This window comes from Meles meles, chromosome 13 (assembly GCF_922984935.1).
Source record: "Meles meles chromosome 13, mMelMel3.1 paternal haplotype, whole genome shotgun sequence".
NCBI classification, from domain to species: domain Eukaryota; kingdom Metazoa; phylum Chordata; class Mammalia; order Carnivora; family Mustelidae; genus Meles; species Meles meles.
Genome location: NC_060078.1, coordinates 29,317,479 through 29,341,194, shown reverse-complemented (window position 1 = coordinate 29,341,194; position 23,716 = coordinate 29,317,479). Strand labels below are relative to the sequence as shown.

At 37.6% G+C, this 23,716-nt stretch overlaps 1 protein-coding gene across 1 annotated transcript in view; it reads right to left on the bottom strand.

Moving 5' to 3' along the window:
• Nucleotides 1–22,360, bottom strand: part of MYPN (myopalladin) — an 86,778-nt gene extending 64,418 nt beyond the window's left edge. The window contains exon 1 of the mRNA XM_046027506.1: nt 21,459–22,360. Within this exon, the coding sequence (XP_045883462.1) occupies nt 21,459–22,360 (902 nt within the window). The remainder of the gene's footprint in view (nt 1–21,458) is intronic.
• Between the last annotated feature and the right edge of the window lie 1,356 nt (nt 22,361–23,716).

The following is a 23,716-nucleotide window of genomic DNA, read 5'->3' as shown; positions in this document are numbered from 1 at the left end:
TGGCATCCTCTCTTCTGAAAGTTAGGGGATGCCCTGGGATGAAGACTGAGTTGCTGGCTGCATAAGCAGCTGCTCCATATTAGAACAAGAGGAAGAGGGTTCTGGAGAGATTTCTCTAGAGAGAAACAAATGGGCCTGATGGTTCACCTGCATGAAACTGAATATTTAGGAAACACTTTACAAATGTATTGGAGAATTGAAACAAATTTGTGATAGGACCACAGAACTAAGCACATAGAGAGAGAAAGAGAGAGAGAGAACACAAGATGGTGGAGGAGCAGGAGACCTAAATACCATCAAGTCCCAGGAGTTCAGCTAGATAGTTATCAAACCATTCCGAACACCTACAAACTCAACAGGAGATGGAAGAGAAGAAGAGCAGCAATTCTAGGAAGAGAAAATTGACCACTTTCTGGAAGGTAGGATGTGTGGAGAAGTGAATCTGAGGCAATACATGGGAAGAAATACTGCAGGGGTTAGGGCCAGCTCCCAGCAAGCAGTAGGGCAGTGGAACACAAAATCAGAACTTTTAGAAGTCTGCTCCACTGAAGGACGTCGCTCCAGAGGCTAAGTGGGGGGTGGGGGTGTGGAGGGGTGGGGATGGTGGAGCCCTCGTGGTGTGGTCTCAGGATCCACGAGGTCACAAAAAGACCAGGGGTGTCTGAGGATGGTAGAGCTGCCAGGTGTCAGAGAGGGGAAAGCCGGCCTCAGAGCTGAAGCTGAGAAATGGGCTCTCAGCTTGGGGTTACCTTAAACCATGATCCAAGACACAGTCGGACCCCTGCTCTTTGAGCAGGGACCCCACAAGTGACAGATCCAGGGAGATCTTCTCCTTCCTCCTCTGGGAAGACTGGTGTGGGATTGCACTGCAGGAATCTCCTGGGTTTGGAGACTCCAAACGGAGCTGTGCACCGGAGATAGAAATGCTCAGTCACAGGCCTGGTGAGCACAGAGCACAGCTGGAGACAAGGGAGACAGGAATGATTGACGGCTTTTCCCTGAGAGCGCTGAGAGAGTGGAGCCCTGAGCTCTTGGCTCCTACAGGGCTGGAGATTAAGAGGCTGCCATTTTCATTCCCATCCTCCAAAGCTGTATGGAAAGCATCAGGGAACAAAATCTACCAAGAGCAAAACTGAGCAGATTACTTAGCCTGGGCCCCAGCAAGGGCAGTGCAAATCCTCCTCAGGCAAAGACATTTAAGAATCACAGCAACAGGCCCATTCCCCAGAATATTAGCAAGAACATCCAACCAATACCAAGATTACTAATCAATGAGAACTGCAAAACTCCAGAGCTAGGGGAAAGCAACACATAGAATTAATGGCTTCCCCGCCCCCATGATTCTTTAGTCTTTCAAAGCTAAGTTTTTAAAATTTTATTTTTTTCTTATTCCATTAAAAAAATTTTCCCACTTTCTTATTTGAATGTTTTTTAACTTTTATTTTATCAATATCTTTTTAAACATCTTTTAAAATTTTCATTGTTATAGTCATATTCTATTCCTTCATTGTCTTTAACCTTGTTTTTTGTGTACATAAAGGTTTTTCTTTCTTTAAAATTTTGGGATACACTTTCTTCTAATAGATCAAAATATACCCTAAATCTAGTGCATGGCTTTGTTCTAGTCTCCAGCCTGATCACATTCTTTCCTCTTTTTTTTTTTTCTCTCTTCAACCAACTTCTTATCTTATCAATTCCTTTTTTAGAATATTTTTAAATTTTCATCTTTACAGTCATATTCCATTCCTTTATCATGTTTACCTTTATTTCCATAAATATATATAAGTTTTCATTTTTTAAAATTTTGGGAGGTAGTTTCTTCTACCAGACCAAAATACATCCAAAATCAAGTGTGTGGCTCTGTTCTATTCACCAGATATCTATATTTATATCTATATTTATTCATATCTATATATAATTCTTTTTCTTTTTTTCCTCCTTTCTTCTCCCCCCAGTTTCAGGTCTCTTCCAATTTGGTTAGTTTATATTTTTCTTAGGTTGTTGCTACCCTTTTAGTATTTTGTTCTCTCATTCATCTATTCTTATCTGGATAAAATGACAAGGTGGAAACACTCACCACAAAACAACAACAACAACAACAACAACAACAAGAGGCAGTACTGATGGCTAGGGACCTAATCAGTACAGAAATTAGTAAAATGTCAGAACTAGAGTTCAGAATGACAATTATCAAGGCGCTAGCTGGGCTTGAAAAAAGCATGGAAGATCCAGAGAATCCTTTCTGGAGTAATAAAAGAACCAAAATCTAACCAAGTTGAAATTTAAAAAGCTATTAATGAGATGCCATTAAAAATGGAAGCTCTAACTACCAGGATAAATGAGGAAGAAGAGAGAATTTGTGATATAGAAGACCAAATGATGGAGAATAAAGAAGCTAAGAAAAACAGAGATAAATAACTACTGGACCACGAAGGGAGAATTTGAGCGATAAATGATACCATAAGATGAAACAATATTAGAATAATTTGGATCCCAGAAGAAAAAGAGAGAGAGAGGGGGGCAGAAGGTATATTGGAGTGACTTATAGCAGAGAATTTCCCTAATTTGGTGAAGGGAATAAGCATCAAAATCCAGGAGACACAGAGAACCCTCTTCAAAACCAATAAAAAAAGGTCCACACCCCTTCTTCTAAGAGTAAAATTGACAAGTCTTAGTGACAAAGAGAAAATCCTGAAAGCAGCTTGGGACAAGAGGTCTATAACATAAAACAGTAGAAATATTAGATTGGCAGCAGACTTATCCACAGAGACCTGGCAGGCCAGAAAGAACTGGCGTGATATATTCAGAGACTAAATGAGGAAAATATGCAGCCAAGAATACTATATCCAGCTAGGCTGTCATTGAAAATAGAAGGGGAGATAAAAAGCTTCAGGACAAACAAAAACTAAAAGAATTTGCAAACACCAAACCAGCCCTGTGGGAAATATTGAAAGGGGTCCTCTAAGCAAAGAGAGCCTAAAAGTAACAGACCAGAAAGGAACAGAGACAATATACAGTGAAAACCACCTTACAGACAATACAATGGCACTAAATTCCTATCTTTCAATAGTTACCCTGAATGTAAATGGGCTAAATGCCCTCAATCAAAAGACATACTGTATCAGAATGGTTAAAAATCAAGACCCATTGGCATGCTGTCTGCAAGAAACTCATTTTAAACCCAAAGACACCTCCGGGGCACCTGGGAGGCTTGGTGGTTTAAAGCCTCTGTCTTCAGCTCAGGTCATGGTCTCAGGGTCCTGGGATCAAGTCCCACAACGGGCTCTCTGCTCAGCGAGGAGCCTGCTTCCCCCCACCCCTCTCTCTGCCTGCCTCTCTGCCTACTTGTGATCTCTCTGTCAAATAAATAAATAAAATCTTAAAAAAAATAGACCTATAGATACCTCCAGATTTAAAGTCAGGGGGTGGAAGACCATTTACCATGCTAATGGACATCAAAAGAAAGTTGGGGTGGCAATCCTTATACCAGACAAATTAGATTTTAAGCCAAAGACTATAATAAGAGATGAGGAAGGACACTATATCAACAAGAAGATCTAACATTTTAAATATCTATGCCCTAACATGGGAGCAGCCAATTATAGAAACCAATTAATAACAAAATCAAAGAAATACGAGAACAATAATACAATAATAGTAAAGGACTTTAACAAACCCCCCTCACTGAAATGGACAGATCATCTAAACAAAAGATCAGTAAGGAAATAAAGGCTTTAAACGACACATTGGACCAGATGGACATCACAGATATATTTAGAACATTCCATCCCACAGCATCAGAATACACATTCTTCTCTAGTGCACATGGAACATTCTCCAGAAGAGATCACATCCTGGGTCACAAATCAGGTTTCAACTAGAACCAAAAGATTGGGATCATTCCCTGCATATTTTCAGACCACAATGCTTTGAAGCTAGAACTCTAGAACTCAACCACAAGAGGAAAGTGGGAAAGAACTGAAATACATGGAGGCTAAAGAGCATCCTACTAAAGAATGAGTGTGTCAACCAGGAAATTAAAGAAGAATTGAAAAAATTCATGGAAACAAGTGAAAGTGAAAACACAACTGTTCAAAATCTTTAGGACACAACAAAGGTGATTCTGAGAGAAAAGTATGTGGCAATACAAGCCTTTCTCAAGAAACAAGAAAGGTCTCAAACACAGCCTAACCCTACACCTTAAGGAGCTAGAGAAAGAAGAGCAAAGAAAGCTCAAGCCCAGCAGGAGAAAAAAAAAATAATAAAGATCAGAGCAGAAATCAGTGAAATAGAAACCAAAAGAACAGTAGAATAGATCAGCAAAACTAGGAGCTGGTTCTTTGAAAATTTAATAAGATTGATAAAGCCCTGGCCAGACTTATCAAAAAGAGAGAGAGAGAGAAAGAGAGAGAGAGAGAACCCAAATAAATAAAATCATGCATGAAAGAGGAAAGATCACAATCAACACCAAAGAAATACAAACAATTAAAAGAACATAAGAGAAACGACACACAAGCAAATTTGACAATCTGGAAGAAATGGATGCATTCTTAGGGACATATAAACTACCAAAACTGAACCAGGAATAAATAGAAAACCTAAAGAGACCCATAACCAGTAAGGAGATTGAAGCAGTCATCAAAAATCTCCCAACAAACAAGAGACCAGGGCCAGGCGGCTTCCCAAGGTAATTCTACCAAACATTTAAAGAAGAATTAATACCTATTCTCCTTAAAATGTTTCAAAAAATAGAAATGGAAGGAAAACTTCCAAACACATTTTATGAGGCCAGCATTACCTTGATCCAAAACCAGAGAAAGACACCATCAAAAAGGAGAATTATAGGAGCGCCTGGGTGGCTCAGTGGGTTAAAGCCTCTGCCTTCAGCTCAGGTCACGATCCCAGAGTCCTGGGATCGAGCCCCGCGTCGGGCTCTCTGCTCTGTGGAGAGCCTGCTTCCTCCTCTCTCTCTGCCTGCCTCTCTGCCTACTTGTGATCTCTGTCTGTCAAATAAATAAATAAAATCTTAAAAAAAAAAAAGGAGAATTATAGACTAATATCCTTGATGAACACAATGCAAAAATTGTCACCAAAATGCTAGCCAGTATGATCCAACAGTACATTAAAAGGATTATTCACCACGACCAAATGGGATTTATTCCTGGGCTGCAAGGTTGGTTCAACATCCTCAAATCAATCAATGTGATACAATACATTAATAAATAAAAGAACAAGAACCATATGATACCCTCAATAGATGCTGAAAAAGCTTTTGACAGAGTACAGCATCCTTTCTTGATCAAAACTCTTCACAGTGTAGGAATGGACGGCACATACCTCAATATCATCAAACTATCTATGAAAAACCCATGCAAATATCATTCTCAATGGGGGAAAAACTGAAAGCTTTTCCCCTAAGGTCAGAAACACGGCAGGGCTGTCTACTATCACCACTGCCATTCCACAGTAGTAGATGTCCTAGCCTCAGCAATCAGACAGCAAAAGGAAATAAAAGGCATCTGACTCAGCAAAGAGGAAGTCAAACTCTCACTCTTTGCAGATGATATGATAATTTATGTGGAAAACCAAAAGACTCCACTCCAAAACTGCTAGAACTCATACAGGAATTCAGTAAAGTGTCAGGACATAAAATCAATGCACAGAAATCAGTTGCATTTCTGTACACAAACAACAGGACAAAAGAAAGAGAAATTAAGGAGTTGATCCCATTTACAATTGCACCCAAAACTATAAGATACCTAGGAATAACCCTAATCAAAGAGGCAAAGAATCTGTACTCAGAAAACTGTAAAGTCCTCATGGAAGAAATTGAGGAAGACACCAAGAAACCATGGAATGAGCAAGATGTTCCATGATCATGGATTGGAGGAACAAATATTGTGAAAATTTCTATGCTACCTAAAACAATCTACACATCTACACAATCTAAAACACATCTAAAAACATCTAAAACAACAATCTACACAATCCCTATGAAAAACCATCCATTTTTTTCATAGAAATGGAACAAATAATCTTAAAATTTATATGGGACCAGAAAAGACCCTGACTAGCCAGAGGAATGCTGAAAAAGAAAACCAAAGCTGGTGACATCACAATTTCAGACTTCAAACTCTATTACAAAGTTGTCATCATCAAGACAGTATGCTACTGGCACAAAAAGAGACACATAGATCAATGGAACAGAATAGAGAGCCCAGAAATGGACTCTCAACTCCATGGTCAACTAATCTTCGACAAAGCAGGAAAGACTGTCCAATGGAAAAAAGACAGCCTCTTCATCAAATGGTCTTGGGAAAATTGGATAGTCACATGTAGAAACTGGACCATTTCCTTACACCACACACAAAAATAGACTCAAAATGGATGAAAGACCTCAATGTGAGACAGGAATCCATCAAAATCCTTGAGGAGAACACAGGCAGCAAATTCTTCGACCTCAGCCGCAACAACTTCTTCCTAGACACATTGCCAAAGGCAAGGGAAGCAAGGGCAAAAATGAACTATTGTGACTTCATCAAGATCGAAAGCTTTTGCACAGCAAAGGAAACAGTGAACAAAACCAAAAGACAACCTACAGAATGGGGTATCAGATAAAGGACTAGCATCCAAAATCTATAAAGAACTTATCAAACTCAACACCCAAAGAACAAAGAATCCAATCAAGAAATGGGCAGAGGACATGAACAGACATTTCTGCAGAGAAGACATCCAGATGGCCAACAGAAACATGAAAAAGTGCTCGCCATCACTGGGCATCAGAGAATACAAATAAAAACCACAGTGAGACCTAACACCAGTCAGAATGGTTAAAAAATAACAAGTCAGGAAAGGACAGATGTTAGTGAGGATCGCGAGAAGGAGGAACCCTCCTACCCTGTTGGTGGGAATGCAAGCTGGTGCAGCAACCGTGGAAAACGGTATGGAGGTTCCTCAAAAAGTTTAAAATAAAGCTACCCTACAACCCAGCAATCGCACTACTGAGTATCTGCCCTAAAGATACAAATACAGTGATCTGAAGAGGCACATGTACCACAATGTTTATAGCAGCAATGTACACAATAGTCAAACTATGGAAAGAACCTGGATGTCCATCAACAGATGAATGGATAAGGAAGAGGTGGTATATGCATACAATGGGAAACTATGCAGCCATCAAAAGAAATGAAATCTTGCCATTTGCAATGGTGTGGATGGAACTAGAGGGTATTATGCTGAGCGAAATAAGTCAGAGAAAGACAATTATCATGTGATTGCTCTGATATGAGGAATCTGAGAGGCAGGGCAGGGAGTTGTGAGGGGTAGGGAGGGAAAAAATGAAACAAGATGGGATTGGAAGGGAGACAAACCATAAGAGACTCTTAATCTCACAAAACAAACTGAGGTTTGCTGGATGATAGGAGGGGAGGGATAGGTTGGCTGGGTTATGCACTTTGGGGAGGCTATGTGCTATGGTGAGTGCTAGGAATTGTGTAAGACTGGTGATTCACAGACCTGTACCTCTGAAACAAATAATACATTGTATGTTAATTTAAAAAAAAAGTTAAAAAAATAAAGATAATAATCAACTGCAGGTCAAAACAAACAAATAGTTGTACAAGCATGGAAACATTCATTTTACCCTACCTGGATTGTCAGTAAATAATACATACTAAGAAGAAAGTAAACATTAATTTTTTTTTTTTTGATAGAGAGATAGAGCGAGAACATGAGTGGGCCAGATGAGATCACGAACTGATCTCAAGAGTCAGTCACTTAACCAACTGAGCCTCCGAGATGCCCCACATAAAATATTTTTTAAACAACCTCGTAATATTATTATAGTGAGGCAGTGAAGGAACAGAAGTGCTGGTTTATTAAAGAGGTGCTGAACTCCCATCTTCTGGAACAGAAAGTCAATAGAAAATAGTTGACATCAATATGCCAAGCAATAGTGGTACAAGTATATTACAGTAGTTCTCAAAGTAGAGTTCACTTTCTGTGAAGACAAAGCTATTTTTATATAATATTACAATATTATTTGCCTTTTCACCATGTTGACATTTACACTGCTGGTGCAAAAGCCACAGGAGGTAAAACTGTTAAAGTTGCTTTAGCCCGACAAATTAAGGCATTGTCAAAAATTGACTTGTGGTCGTTGTGTTCCTCACCTCCATGCTCACAGTTGAAAAAATTTTCAGTTTCATTTAAAAATGTCCTCAGTGAAGCAGTACACATCATTACTTTTATTAAACCTCAACCTTGCGCCTATATCTTTTTAATATTTTGAGTGGTGAAATGTGAAGTAGAACAAAGCATTTCTATAGGATGTGAAAGAGCATTTGTGTGTGTGTTTTTTTGAGTGGAACTAAGCATTAAATGCATAGAATAATATTTGAACTTGAAAGAACAACCGACAAATTATGGTTATTCAGACTTGGGAGTCTGGCAGATGTTTTTTCACAAATGAAAGAAGCCTTTTGTTTCAAGTAAAAATAACTGATACCTTTGTTGTCATTGAAAAAACTGGAGCTTTCAAGGAAAAGTTAAAATTTTGGAAAATTTGTATCCCCCACTGTGAATTTAGGGCTTCCCAATACTTAAAGATTTTTTGATAAAATCAAATGATGATACTAACACGTGTTTTTTTTACTATTAAATAATAAAATGTGTCAACTTTCGGAAAATCCGTATTACTCATTTTCCAAATTACCAGTGCATGATATTATACATTTAAAGTCCAAGACGGAAGGTCCTCAGTCTCATAAAGTCCAAGACAGACAAAGGGTTTTAGTATAGCAGAGTATAAAAGTTTATTGATATGGTTTCAGATTTCACATTGCAACTAACCTTTAAGAAAGCACCGCTAGCTGAATTTTGATGTAGTACCAAACAGGAATAGCCATATTACCTGAAAAGGCTATTGAAATACTCTTCTTATTTCCAACTACACATCTATAAGGCCAGATTTTAAAAATTTGCTTCAACCCAAACAACATATTACAATAAACTGAATGCAGAGACATGAGAATCTAGCTGTCTTCTATTTAGCCAGACATTAAAGAGATTTACAAGAAATGTAAAAGAGAGAGCACCTGGGTGTCTCAGTGGGTTAAACCTCTGCCTTCAGCTCAGGTCATGATCTCAGGGTCCTGGGATCGAGCTCCGCATTGGGTTCTCGGCTCAGCAGGGAGGCTGTTTCCCCCTCTCTCTGCCTGCCTCTCTGCGTACTTGTGATCTCTGTCTCTCTCTCTCTCTGTTAAATAAGTAAATAAAATATTAAAAAAAAAAAAAGAAATGTCAGAGTGCCACTCTTCTCACTAAATTTTTTGGAAAATATAGTTATTTTTCATGAAATTATTTAATATTAGCATGTTCATTATTGTTATTTAAAAATGAATAAGAAATGCCTATTTAAAACATTTCTCAGTTTTCATTTCTAATATGATCATTTCAGATGTAATTCACATATGCAATCCCTCTTTTGGGCCTCAATAACTTTTAAGACTGTAAAAGTGTCCTGAGAACAAAAATGAGAACTGCTGGAGTATGATTTGGAAATACAGAGGTAAATAGATAGGAAACTGCAAAAAAGAGTTGAAATTGGTCTGTTCTTTAATGTTACTTGACTTTTTAAGCCCTGTACCTGTATTAATTTAATAAAGCAAATAGAAATAACTATTTCAAGACAAATAAACAAGTATGTTCCCTTACATAAACATTATGAGGTTACCTCATTTCTTTAATGTTTTTCTTCCTTACCAAAATGGGAGTGGAAACATCTAGAGCAATTGGACAGCCAGAGGCGATAAGTGGAATGATTCAAATGCCCAAACTCTGTCAGAAGCGTTTTTGTGCTGCTATTCAGATGGCAAGGATAGCTTCAGCCAGTCCCAAAGGAAAAATCCCTAACCGTCACTCTGACTTTTAACACCGTGACCCACTCAGAAATAACACCCCGGTCAGGCTGCCTTCTCAAAAAGTATTAAACTTTATCCAGCTTCCCCGAAGACTTTTTGAAGATAAGGAGGAAAACACACTCTCTTCAAACATTTATCCATGTTAGGGAATGCTTTCATGGAAACGCCCTGCCCAAGGTGTGTGTTTTAGGACGCCCAAGCCTCATGACACAGACTGACAGTGGTGCCAGACATGATTCATGGCTCAGCAGAAATGAGTCAGTGATCTGGGAAAATAAGGCAGGTCCAAATGAAAAAGAAGGACCCGGCTTTTGCGGACTCGGGAGAGCTTGCCAGATCTGCTAATTTGGCTGGCTACCAAGCCTGGGAATGAAGACACTTGAAGAGACACATTTTTCAGATTTAACTGGATTTTTGGTTACTGCTGTTAGGTTACTATTTTATCAAAACTATGGCTCGGATAAATGTTATGACTCATTGCTTTAGCACATTAACGACTTCTAAATGTAATTTGAATGTGTTATTCTGACTCACCAGCAATAATGCTCATTAAAAGAATGATTACTCAGAGCGTTTCTTTAGCCCTGTCCCAGCCCTTCCAATGTCCCTATCCTACCTCCTATTATTGCCTCTCCATGTTTGTTTCCTTTACTAACCCATCTATCACTTATAATTATACAGTGGTTTGGAGGTTTATTTGTTTAGTATTTCTCTCTCTGACAGAACAGCAAACACTACTGGTTGGAGATAATTATGTTTGTCTTGTTTATCACCTGTTTATCTGGTTCCTGGCACAGTGTATGGTACGTCAGAGCTGCTCCAAAAAATATTTGCCGTATGGATGGTAAATGAATGAATTCATATTAGGATGATTAGCGCCTCAAGCTTGTTCTGTTTTCATTCTTCAGAAAGGTTTGCTGGCTAAAAAGGAACTTTCCTTGAATTGCCTTTAACCAGCTTTGTCTAACAATGCCTGATGTCTTATGTGGAGGGTGGAGGGCCTAAAATAGACAAAAGTAGTTTACTTCCTGAGTCAGCTCTCTCCATTCCGCAGAGGGACTCTTCCCTAGGCAGGGTACATTGGACTCTGGACTATATGGGACAATAAGATAATAGTAGACATTTTCTAACAAAACTCAAAGTTATGTTGGATTTTCGCAACATTATTTGGTGTTTTGTATGTCCTGTTTGCTACTGAGTTAACAAACTCAAGTGTTCATGACCAGTGGCTATATTTCAATCATGGGGCTGTGAGAGTACAAGGAAGGGCACAGGTCTATGCTTGAAATTTTATTAAAATTTACTGAGTTCTTCGAGGTGGAAACTTCTTGGTAACTTAATAGAAACATAAATAAGCACTTGGTTAATATCAACATATCAAGATCTAGCTAATTTTAATACTAAGAGTTAAGATTAATAAAGTGAAAATGGAAATAATTCCTAAATAATTCTTTAAAGGAGTTCATTACTTTGGGTAGGGCTGACTAGAAACTTTTTGTTGTCTCCTTCTAGAATTCTTAGGTTTTCGTTTTCTCATAGTACTTATTACTAAATTACTACATAATTTACTTATTTATTAAATTTACTGTTTGTCATTCATTTGCTTCACCTCAACTAGAAGAGAATATGGCAGGAAACTTAGCTTTATTTACTAATGAATTTCAAGTGCCTCGAATAGTTCCTGATGCATAGTGAGTGCTGAATAAATTTTTATTGAGTGAATGAACAAATGAACATATTAGATTTTTTAGTTTTGTTGATGCAATGTACTGGAATCTTTGCAATATTGATATTTTAAAGTATAATTTTTTCTTCTGTTATACTATGTTAATCTTTCTTTCAGAATAAATTCTTCTATTCATTCAATTTGGAACCACTTTGATGGTATTGATTTTGTTTATCCCAAGAATTCAAGTTTGGCTAAACATTATAAAATCAATATTCTTTTCCATATCAAAAGAATCAAGGAGGAAATCATACAATGATCTCAATAGATACAGAATAATGTTTTATAAAATTCAACATCCACTCATGATTTAAAAAATCTTAATCTTCCTAAACAAAAGAAACCGACAACAAAATCTTATGTAAGGATGAAAAATGGAAAGCGTTCCCTTTAAGATTATAAATAAGACTAGAAAACCCACTGTCACCCTTTCTTTTTAACACTGTACTGGAGGGTTTAACCAGTTTAATAAGTCAAGAAAATGAAATATAAGATACGGGACTGGAAAGGAAGATCACCCATCCAAAAATATATAGAAAATCTCTAGAATGTAGCAACGTTGTTGGTTAGAAAAACCAATATACAGGTGGTTGGGGGATGGGATAACTGGGTGATGGGCATTAAGGAGGGTACGTGATGTGATGAACACAGGGTGTTATATGCAACTGATAAATTATTGAACACTGTATCTGAAACTAATGATGTACTCTATGTTGGCTAATTGAATTTAAATTAAAAAAAGAAAAAAATATACAAAAGTTGATTGCATTTCTCTATGTAACAATCGTAGGATGCAATTTTTTTAAAAAGCTATCATTTATACAGAGTGAAAATGAGATGCTTTTGGATAAATCTAGCCAAATATTTGTACGACTCAGAGAAAAAAATTATTTAAGTTTACTATTTAGGTAATTAAATAAATGGAGAAACATATTATGATCCTGAATATGAAACCTCAATATTTTATTTTTAAAAAGATGTCTTTTTTGAGAATGAGTGAGAGAATGAGTAGGGGATAGGGGTGGGGGGGAGGGAAAGAGAATCTCAGGGTGACTCCCTGCTGAGTGCAGAACCCAATTCGGAGTTTGATCTCACAACCCTGAGGTCATGACCTGAGCCAAAATCAAGAGTCAGACCCACAGCCGATGGAGCCATCAAGGTGCCCTGAAGCCTCAATATTTTAAAGATGTCAAATTCCCCCTAAATTGGTCTATAGATTCAATGCAATCTCCAAAATCTTAATATATTAAAACATTCTTCTGAAATTTGATAAGAGGATTCTAAAATTTATATTGTAGAGCAAAAGGCCAAGAAGAACTAAAATTCCTTAAAATGAAAAAGCTGGAAATTAGAATTATGAAAACTCTATTGCAATGAGATAAACCACAGGAAAGGAATAGAAAGCTCAGAGGTAGATCCACATATTCACAGAATTCTGACTTAGGATGGAGCTGGCATTATAGATCAATTGAAGGGGGAAACACTTTTCAATAAACTGGAGCTGAAACAGTTGATTGCCCAATCTAAAAATAATATAAATGGATCCTCTGCTTTACACCATACACAAAAATCAGCTTTAAATTGATTAAGAAATTAAATGTGAAAGACAAAATTACAAAACTTTTAGAGGACAATATATAAGAATATTTTATGTTGAGGTTAGGAAAGATTTCTTAAGCTAGACACACACTATAGAAACCAAAACCACAAAAAAATAATTGATTTTATACCAAAGTTAAAAATACTTAATTATTAGAGATATCATAGAGAAAATAAGAAGGCAAGTCAAAGTAGGAAAGGATATTTTCATTATATATATGTCAGTATGCCATATGATTAGTACCTTAATCATATTTTTTTAGAAGTCTTACAATTCAATAAGAAAAAATTGACAGAAAAATGAATGAAAGATGTAAAGAGGTCCTTCATATAAGTGAATCCTGAATGGTCAATAAACACAGTTTTTAAAATTCTCAGATTCATCAGTAATTACAGAAATGAAAAATTAAAATTACAACAAGCTAACACTTCATACCTATCTGACTGGCAAAAAATTTAGAAGTCTGGTAATATCGGGGCGCCTGGGTGGCTCAGTGGTTTAAGCTGCTGCCTTCGGCTCAGGTCATGATCTCAGGGTCCTGGGATTGAGCCTCACATCAGGCTCTCTGCTCAGCAGGGAGCCTGCTTCCCTCTCACTCTCTCTGCCTGCCTCTTTGCCTACTTGTGATCTCTCTCTGTCAAATAAATAAATGAAATCTTTAAAAAAAATAATAAAAAAAGAAGTCTGGTAATATCAATATTGGCAATGATGTAGGACAACTAGAGCTCTCATACAATGTTGATGGGAATGCAAGTTGAAATAATTTCTTTGGAAAAATTTGGTATTATTATAAAGTTGAAGTTGTACAAACTCCATTAGCAATTCTATGCCTAGACATACTCATGTATCAGGAGAATATATTAGAATGTTTATAACAACATTGTTCATCTTAAGAAAAAAACCTAGAAACAACCCAAATGTACATCAACAAATACAATCCTCTAGCCTTACAGTGAAATCCTATATAGCCATGAAAATGAGTGAATTAGAGCTACATGCAACATCATGGATGTAGTTTTTGGAGAAAAAAAATTCAAACAGCAGAAGAATACAAACATCATGATCCTACTTATATAAAAATTTTTAAATATGTAAATTTTACTAATATTTTTTAACTTTTTATTATGGAAACTGTCAAGCATATACAAAGTAGAGACTCTGTATAATGGGCCACCATGCACATATCCCTTAGCTTCAATAAATTATCATCAAGTGGCATATGTATTCCTTTTATATTCTCCACTTTTTCCCACCTTGAATTATTTTAATGTAAGTCCAGGATTTTGTATTATTTCATCTGTAAATGCTTCCATACCAATATTGTTTAGGGACATAAAAATATGTTGGAAAACTATAAAGAAAAATTGTTAAGAAAAATTTAAAGAGAAAACACAAGATTTGAACTAGTGATTACTTCTGAAAGGGGAGGAAGGGAGAGGATTAGGAAGACAGCAGTCTTAAAAATAATGGTAATGTGGGCACACAGATGTTTGTGCTATCATTCTTATCCCACGAACATGCGTATGAGTGCACGCGCACACACACACACACACATTCTTCAGTATCTAGTCAAAGTATACTTTAGAAAACAATTCAGGCAATTCATTCTGATGATTGTGTCCACTTTGGGAGTATATGTGAAGTCAAGAGTCTGATTAAAGAAAGTTGGTAGGCAATGGCAGGAACTTATGTAAAGGCCCTTGGGGAGTTTGACTTATAGCCTCTGGAATCTGTGGGGGTACAGAGGTTTATACCCAATTCTTACCTCAGAAAATTTTATTTTATTTATTTATTTTTTAAAGATTTTATTTATTTATTTGACAGACAGAGATCACAAGCAGGCAGAGAGGCAGACAGAGACAGAGGAGGAAGCAGGCTCCCTGCTGAGCAGAAAACCTGATACGGGGCTCAATCCCAGGACCCGGAGATCATGACCTGAGCTGAAGGCAGAGGCTTAACTGACTGAGCCATCCAGGTGCCCCCAGCCTCAAAAACTTTTAGGGTGACAGGATATTTAGTATTGCCCAAAAGAGAAGGACAATAGAAAGAGCTTCAGTGGGAGCAGCCTAGATTTCCAAACTTTATGGGACAAAGATGTGGTTTTCCCATGGACCCAGTGGACACCACAGAAACTAGCCTGGCGTTCCACCTCAAAACAGAACTCGCTTCAAAGAACCGCCTACGAGGCTGAGGTGACTCCAACAGAGAGAGTGTGAGAAGTGTACTGTTGGAGTAAGAACTGAGCAGCAGGTCCTAAAGTGTTACCTGGAGATTGCAGTCTCTGGGTCAAGGAACAGAGTGTGGGGAAGGTCCCTCCCTCTGAGGTAGTTCCTGAAGAAATTGCAAAAATTCTCAGCACAGCAGCAGACTGCAGTTTGTTAAAACACAGGTGTTTGGGCCTCGTTTTTAGAGACTCTGATTCAGTAGGTATAAGGTGGAACTACAAATCTGCATATTGCCAAGGTCTCGGATGATGCTGACCGACTGGTTCAGGAACCCACTTTGAGTAGCGGGTTCTAGGAGGCTCTCAAAACGTAGCCTCTTCTGCCTCTCTGGACTTACTCTCAAACCATCTCCTCCTCACTCTATGTTCTGGTGACATCAGTTCTTTCAATTCCTTCAAGTCAATGATGATCTTGTAGCTTTCAGAGCTTCGAATCTTCTGTTCCCTCACTCTGAGACACTTTTTCCTAAGCTCCACTTTGCCAGGCTAACTCCTAGAGATCTTTTATTTCTCAGCTTATATACCGCTTTTTAATACAACCTTCTTCAGCCTACCTATAAGGTTTGGTGCCTTGACTACATGCACCCTCCTTTACCACATTTATCACAATTACAATTATGTAATAATTTGGGGATTTTGCTTATTGCCTGTGTTCCTTACTAGACCCTAAACTCCATGAAGGCAGAGGATTTTTCTTGTTTTTGCTGTTTTAATCTTAGTGCCTATAACAATACATAGGCACGTAGTAGGCATATACTATTTGTTGGATAAATGAATGAAGGCATCTAGAGTTTCCCAAAAAGTAGAAGAAAAAGCCCCTAAATAATGTAATATTTCAAATACTTGTGCAACTTATTAACTATATATCACATACAATTGTTTATAATAATATTTTTATAATTCCCCTGTGTCATTTAAAACATCCTCTGTCTTTGTAACTAATTTATTTCCTGATCATGTCACTTGCAAGCTATTGTCCAGAAGCAGCAAAAGCAAAACCGAGCAGCCAAAGCAGGCACTGATGCCTATAAAGGGTAAATTTGTGCCGCTTCAGAAGGTTGTGCACAAGCAAACATACTTAGTGTGACCCAGCTGCACATTCCTGGGAAAAGAATTTGAAGTCAGGATACAAAACAGGATCACAGCCATTTGCTGTGAATTCCAACAGACGCTTCCATCTGTGGAGGATGCATGAATGTGTTTCATTTTCTAAGGCCCCTCCTCCCATGAAGCTATGTCCAAGCTTAACAAGCTTTTTCAAAAGGCTACCTTCAGGGACGTAGGATCTCACCTCTACAAAACAAAGCAATTTCTGCCCAATTAGCTTGGAAATCAACAAATACACCAAAAACAATTTTTCAATTTGCTAAACCAGAGTTACAAGAGCATGGATATCGTACTGATTACACAGAGGAGCGCCCAGATCCAAGGTTAGACCTTAGCTGCCAGGTATGCTTATTGCATTTTCCTGCAAAAATAGTGAAAAGGATATGTTTCTTATTGACTGCCACATTCCTACACGGCAAGCCAAAATGTCTTGTTATTATTTTAATGTATTTTTAAGGTATTCTCTCGATAAAAATCTGTGCTCCTGGGTTCTATGGGGATGGATGCCTTAGGAGTTTCGGGCTTCTTCCACTCCAACGCTCTTCAATCTCAAAAGCTCTAATTTTATCCTTTAAAAATGTGTGTGTGTGTGTGTGAGAGAGAGAGAGAGAGAGAGAGAGAGAGAGAGTGTTGGGATAACATGTAACAGATTCGTTGCTGGGAGAAAACTGGGAGGGAGTTACTGCTAAAAGAAGTTTGGAAAACACTACTTCAGTCTGGCACTAGTAGAAGTTAGTTCCAAGTGTTATCTGTTTATATATAGTTCCTTTGTAATTACAGAGATATTGTGTCCAGATTTCCTAGTGTCCAGGTCATTCCTTGGAATGTCTCCAGTTCCACTACCCTCTCATTTGACCTTCAGTCGTGCATTTCCAACTGCCTATTGGAAATCATCCCTTGGTCTCCTCAGACTCAAATCATCAACTCCGCCATTCGTCAGTCACCTCTTCCATTTTCTTAGTCCTTGCCAGTGACCCCAGTATTCTCTCAGGCACCCAGCTTCACACATGTGGAGTAACATTTTTTTACTCATCCTTCCTATCCAGTCAGCCACCAAGTTTGGCTTGATTTCTTTTCTTCTAAATCTTGCTCCCACTGCCCCCATTCAAATCTGATCAGAGCATCTGACGCCCGGGATATCTCCCTCAGCTTCCTAAGTGGCCTACTCTCTTCATTCTTTTCAAGTCTAACTCCTCCTTCCAGACTAATTCTACTTAAATGCTTTCATCTTGGTACTTCTGGATACACAACCTTGTAAATGGCTTCTAGGCAGTTTTGAAACCAAGTCTGAACTATTCTGTTTTGCTTTCAAGGCTCTGCAAAATCATTTGACTCTACTCTCTTTTCAGGTTAGGCCAGTCTCCTCCCTGTCATATAAAAATATTCCTCTCCCAGCGTCTGTGCCTTTATATGAACATATTAAATTGACCTGACCTAAAAGCTTTTCTCTCCTCTTGGCTCACCTGTTACCCCATGTTCTTCACATAGCCAGGGAACTTGCAGTTCCTTGAAAAAAATACACTTGTCTTTGGACCTTTGCACTTGCTTCCTCCTCCACCCTTGGTCTCTTCAAACTAAAGGCATCTCCTTTGTGAATGCTTCCTTTCTCCTGCGCTCGAGGCAAAATAATCACATCTTCTTTGAGCTGCTGTTGTGTTCTATACATACTTCTGTTATAGCCCTTATCATACAATATTGCACCGTTTTGACTACATTCCTGTCTGATTGCCTTTTCGATTGTGAGCTACCCTCTCAGAATAGTTTTGGACTTGGTTTCAAAACAAGGTCCTTGACCTCCAAGAGCTCACAGTTGGTTCGTACTCCCAGGGAGTCACTTTAGTAATTCAATAGGTATTTGTTGAATGATTGAATGAATAAATCCTAAATCCTCTCAATCTTTCTCATCCTACATGTCCGAAGTCTTCTTTGATCTTTCTAGTCTTCCATTCCTTCTCTGAAGTCTGCTAGTTCTTATGGTTTTGTACTTTATAAACTTGGATGATTTCTTTAATTGAATCACAAGCTCCTTGAGGTCAGGAAAACGTCTTATATTGTCTCTGTCACTGCAATAATCAAAGTGCAGAGCTCATAGTAAAAATATATTTGCTGTCCAATTAATTAGAGTTATGTAAACTCTGGGCTTAAGACAATAATGACAGCTAATAGAAAATTCTAAACTTTTTGTAATATAATTGCTGCCATAAATAAATACTAGTTCATTTAGAAAATATTTAATGAATACCTAGAAATTTTCTGGCACCAAACCAATGGTTGGAATACAGGCATGAATTCTATCAGGAAAGAAATTCTTCCGGGTAAAATTAGTATTGCTACATAGAAGCTGTGTACATTTTTTTCACTTTAAAATTTGTAAATTTGTATTTGGTTGATTAAGTAGTTTTTGAGTGACTAGATTACTTTGTTTTGTGTGTGGGAGATGGGTAGCTTATAATTCTTCCTGGCTCATTTTTCTCACATGAATACTGAATTCTTTTTTGTATCTGAGATTGTCACAGTCAAGAAATGGGGAGAATCAGTCCTGAACGATCTGGTCTAGTTTTTCTGGGGTTTTGGGGTCCATTCTATGTTTAGAAATTAGTGGGGGTTGGACAAGACTAATCTAAGTTGTGTGTGTATTATAACTTGAGTACTCACCAGCTTACTTAGACTGACCAAATGTCACTGAATGATTTCCATCATGGTTCTGTGATGACATCTCACCAGCATTACCAACAATACTGCCCAAGAGTGTCATCAGGCATGCTTAGAATAGAAGGTTAGATACTGACCTGTGTCATACAGTTTCAACCCTTTGTCATATCTTATGCCATATGACCGAATCCTGATTTAAACTGATTGAGTTTCTAGTTTTCCCATTTCTTTATGCATTGGTTTAGTTAACATTTCTTAGTGATTACTATGGGCCAGAAATAAACAAAAGAGATATGAAGGTGTTCAGGATACAAAGGAGAACCCCTGTCCTCAAGGAGTTCATTTGCATAACTGGACAATAGTGTATACGACATTGTAGAAATAATATTTAACATTGCATTCTGTTGCCTTTGAAAACCAAAATTCAATATATGAGTATGTCTTTGGGTTAAAATCTCTTGAATCTATAGGTAAATATAAATAAAACTATTATTATTAATACTATTACTGTCCTATAATATGAATACTGTGTGAGAAAAAGATGAGACCCTATTTACACACCTAGAATAAATGTTAAATAGTAATGAAGTCATTCTACTAGTAAATAAATTGTTAGGAAGGCAAAGTGATTGCTACAGGACTCTAAATACCAGTAATTCTCTACAAAGCAACACACTTAAAGCTCTTTATTCACACATTATTACATTGTAATTAGAGTTTGCAAATGTCACCCTGGGGCTGCGGTCAGATCCAGGTTGTGGGACCTGAAGCTCAGGTATGTGGAAGGGCCCCTTTAAAAAATGAAATAAAATAAGACCACAAAATTGGCATAGTTTATGCAAATGAGGAGCCCTGAGGCTTAAACTTCATGTGCTTCAAAGAAAAGCTAACTGGTAGGCACATAAAAGATTGTTATCAGGGGCTCCTGGGTGGCTCAATAGTGAAGTGACTGCCTTTGGCTCAGGTCGTGAACCCAGGGGTCCTGGGATGGAGCCCCATGTTGTGCTCCCTGCTCAGTGGGAAGCCTCCTTCTCCTTTTCCCAATCCCCCTGCTTGTGTTTTCTCTCTCTCTCTCTCTCTCTCCTCCTGTGTCTCTCTCTGTCGAATAAATAAAAATAAGATCTTAAAAAAAAAAAAAGACTGATCCTCTCTACTCATTAGTCATATCAGGGAAAGACTTGGGCATTAGGAAGAATAGTATTCATTAAGCTGTTATGAAAAGGTTTATAATAAATATAATACATGTAAAATGAATCTTTAAATTGATTTTACTTAGCTACAAACTTATTCTATCTTTATTCTATTAGTCTTTATTCTATCATTTGGCTTTCTTTAAAATTGAAAAAATACCTCAGGTATTCATTGAGTATAAGTCTTAAATACTTTCTTGTTTTAAGCTTCAGGCTGTAGACTTATGCTGTCCAATACCTTAGTCACTGACCACATGCGGTATTGGGCACTTGAAATGTGGCTGGTGCAACCCAGGACCTGAATTTCAAATTACATTTAATTTTAATTAATTTAAATTTAAAAACTGCTAATTTTGCTGTTATGAAATTTTGAGGTATGTTTGGAACAACTTGAGTATGTTAAGCTACTTTTTCAACTGTAAATGTTATGAAATCTAAATGCAGATTAAGTATTTCCTAGGAAAATTAAGCAGTCAAATTGAGATGTGCTGTTATAAATGTAGAATTCACACTGGATATCTTATTAATAGTTTATATTGCTTACCTGTTGAAATAATAATATTTTAATATATTGATAAAATAATACATATTTTAAAAGCTTATCTCACCCAGTTCTTTTTACTTTTCGAAAATGTGACTACTTGAAGGGGCGCCTGGGTGGCTCAGTGGGTTAAGCCTCTGCCTTTGGCTCAGGTCATGATCTTGGGGTCCTGGGATCGAGCCCCACATTGGGCTCTCTGCTCAGCAGGGAGCCTGCTTCCCCCTCTCTCTCTGCCTGCCTCTCTGCCTGCTTGTGATCTCTCTCTGTGTCAGATAAATAAAATAAAAATCTTTAAAAAAAAAATGTGACTACTTGAAAAATTTCAATTGCCTAATTTGGCTAATATTATATTTATTTGGAGAGTGCTACATTAGACTCTGACTTTTTCTCAAAAAGAGTACATAGTTTTTGAAACCACATACTTAAAAGACAAATATGTAAGAGGATCAGGGTAGATGGAAAACAATTACCAAGCATTACTAATGGGATATTTTTTACCTTACTTGGGGTGGTGGAATTCCTACCACTATGCAATCCAACTGTACTCTGGTTCCTTCTGGAACTTCTCTGCTCCGTAACTTTTGAGTGAACCGAGGAGGTTGCCCCAGAGGTTCTTCATAGTACAAAGATGAAGGTGAAGAGCCTGGGGTGGTGTCTCCACCAGTGACCTCACTGGCAGCCTGCTCAGCTTCGCGCCTCTTAGCTTCCTGCCTTTCAAGGGCGTGATTCACTTCATTATCCCTAGTATCTGCAGGGATAGGGATGGGAACAGAAGATCTTTCTCTTCTTTCTGAGATATCTGACAAACTGGAGCTATTTTCCTGTGTAAGTTTGTTTTGAGATTCCAGTTTACTCTTGTGGTTTTTGCAGGCACGAGGTCTAATCCTTTTGGAGCTATGGGCTTTGAAAAGGGAGGACAGCTCTTCAATGAAATCGGCAGCTTTATTTAAGAATACTTTTTTGGACTGGGTTTCAGAGCTATACTGTGGCCTTTTTGCCTCATGGGGACTCTCTTTAGAGCTGGTAGGACCTCGAGAGTTATCCTGACAGAAGTTGGGGTCAAAACTTGATTTAGGTGAGTGTTTCATTTGATCAGATGAAAGACGTTTTCTGGCTTGAGCTTCATCTGCTTTCTCCAAAGGGTCATGATTGATGGCCAGTCTTGCCAGATTGACACTTTCATCTAATTCTTCTTGGCTCAGGAAGGCTGAAAGATCTGGAAGGTCATCTTGGCCTCCTCCTCCTTCAGCAGCTCCAGAAGGATTGCCAAAATGGAAAGGGTTGGAGGACGGTTCTGCTCGACTTCTCTCATTGTTTCCCCGGTGTCTAGTTTCTGCTAAATAGCTCTCTCTTAGAAGCTGAGATATGGAAGTAGAAGCTTCTATGCTGTCGTCTTGCATGCTGTCACAAAATAATAATAATAACAAAAAGTTCGATCATTTCTAAAGAATAATAGGTCTACAAGCATGATGGAGTCTTAAGATCTTAAAGTTTAAAATAAAAAGTTGCCTAATTTTGAGACTTCTACAAAATTTACATTAACGACTTAACGATTAACCTCAAATTGTAAAATGAAGATGAACTGAATGAGACTGCCCTGAAATATAAAATAAAAACATGGCTAGTAACCACTCTATTAAGTTCTTTAATACAAGTTCAATTGTGAAAGCTATGATGTAACCATAGTGATAGTAAATACAATTTCTAAGCACAGTTTTGATGATATCTATAAAGGGCTTTTAGTTATAAAGACCTTTTATACACAGAGATTTGCTGTCCATGCTCTCCCCTTTACCTTGAATGCAATAAAATAATAGGCATTAAAAGATACAGACAACAACAGTTTTCCGTTTCATTCATAAAAAGCTCTACATAAACTGACACTGTCTCCTATGGTTTCAAGACTTTTTCACTCAGCTTCACCCACACTGGTTTCTTATTATTTCTGAAATATTCTAAAGTTACATCTGAAATGCCTCAGAACATTTGATTTGCTGTTGCCTGTACCTGGAGCGTTCTTTCTGAAAATGCTATGTGACTCACTTCTCACTTCCCTCAATTATCTATCTATTCTCTCCTCAGTGGTTCCTTCTTTATGGCCCAACATAAGACAGAAATACCTTTCCAGCTTACCCTTTTTACACAGTTTGGTTTTCCCAGTACCACTTATCTTCATAAGAAATACCTGGCATGCAATATTTTTAGCAGCTTGTCATTTTCCTCCCACTAAAATACAACTTCCACCAAGGCAAGGACTTTGATCCCAAAAAATAATTGTTAAACTAATGATTAAATTCTTCTTTGAAATGGGAAGAAAAAAGATACAGGCAACATAATCCATTTAACTACTGAAAACATCAATTTGATCCAGTTCATGAAAATAAATAATGCTTTGGTTTTTGACTGGAGACAAGTTGTTTAAATTCAATGTTGTTTAGAGGTTCAATCTGCTCTTGAAAAGTGTAATGATTTAGCCTTTTCAAATAAGGTAAAATTAATTTAATTTCTACGAAGATATGAGTTAGAGCCTAGATTTTAAAAGATCTCTTATATTAACATTGGTGAAGAAAGGATATAGGAGATAGGGAAATGAAGTTCAATACAGGACACCCCTATATTGTATTTCACTGTATACCCTTTCCTGACTTTTGAGTATCAATTATATGAGGCTATTACTGATTCAAAAAATAAATAATTTTTAAAATGTTAAGAAAATATTACAAAGCGCCCCCCCCCCCCGAACTAGAGATTGGTAA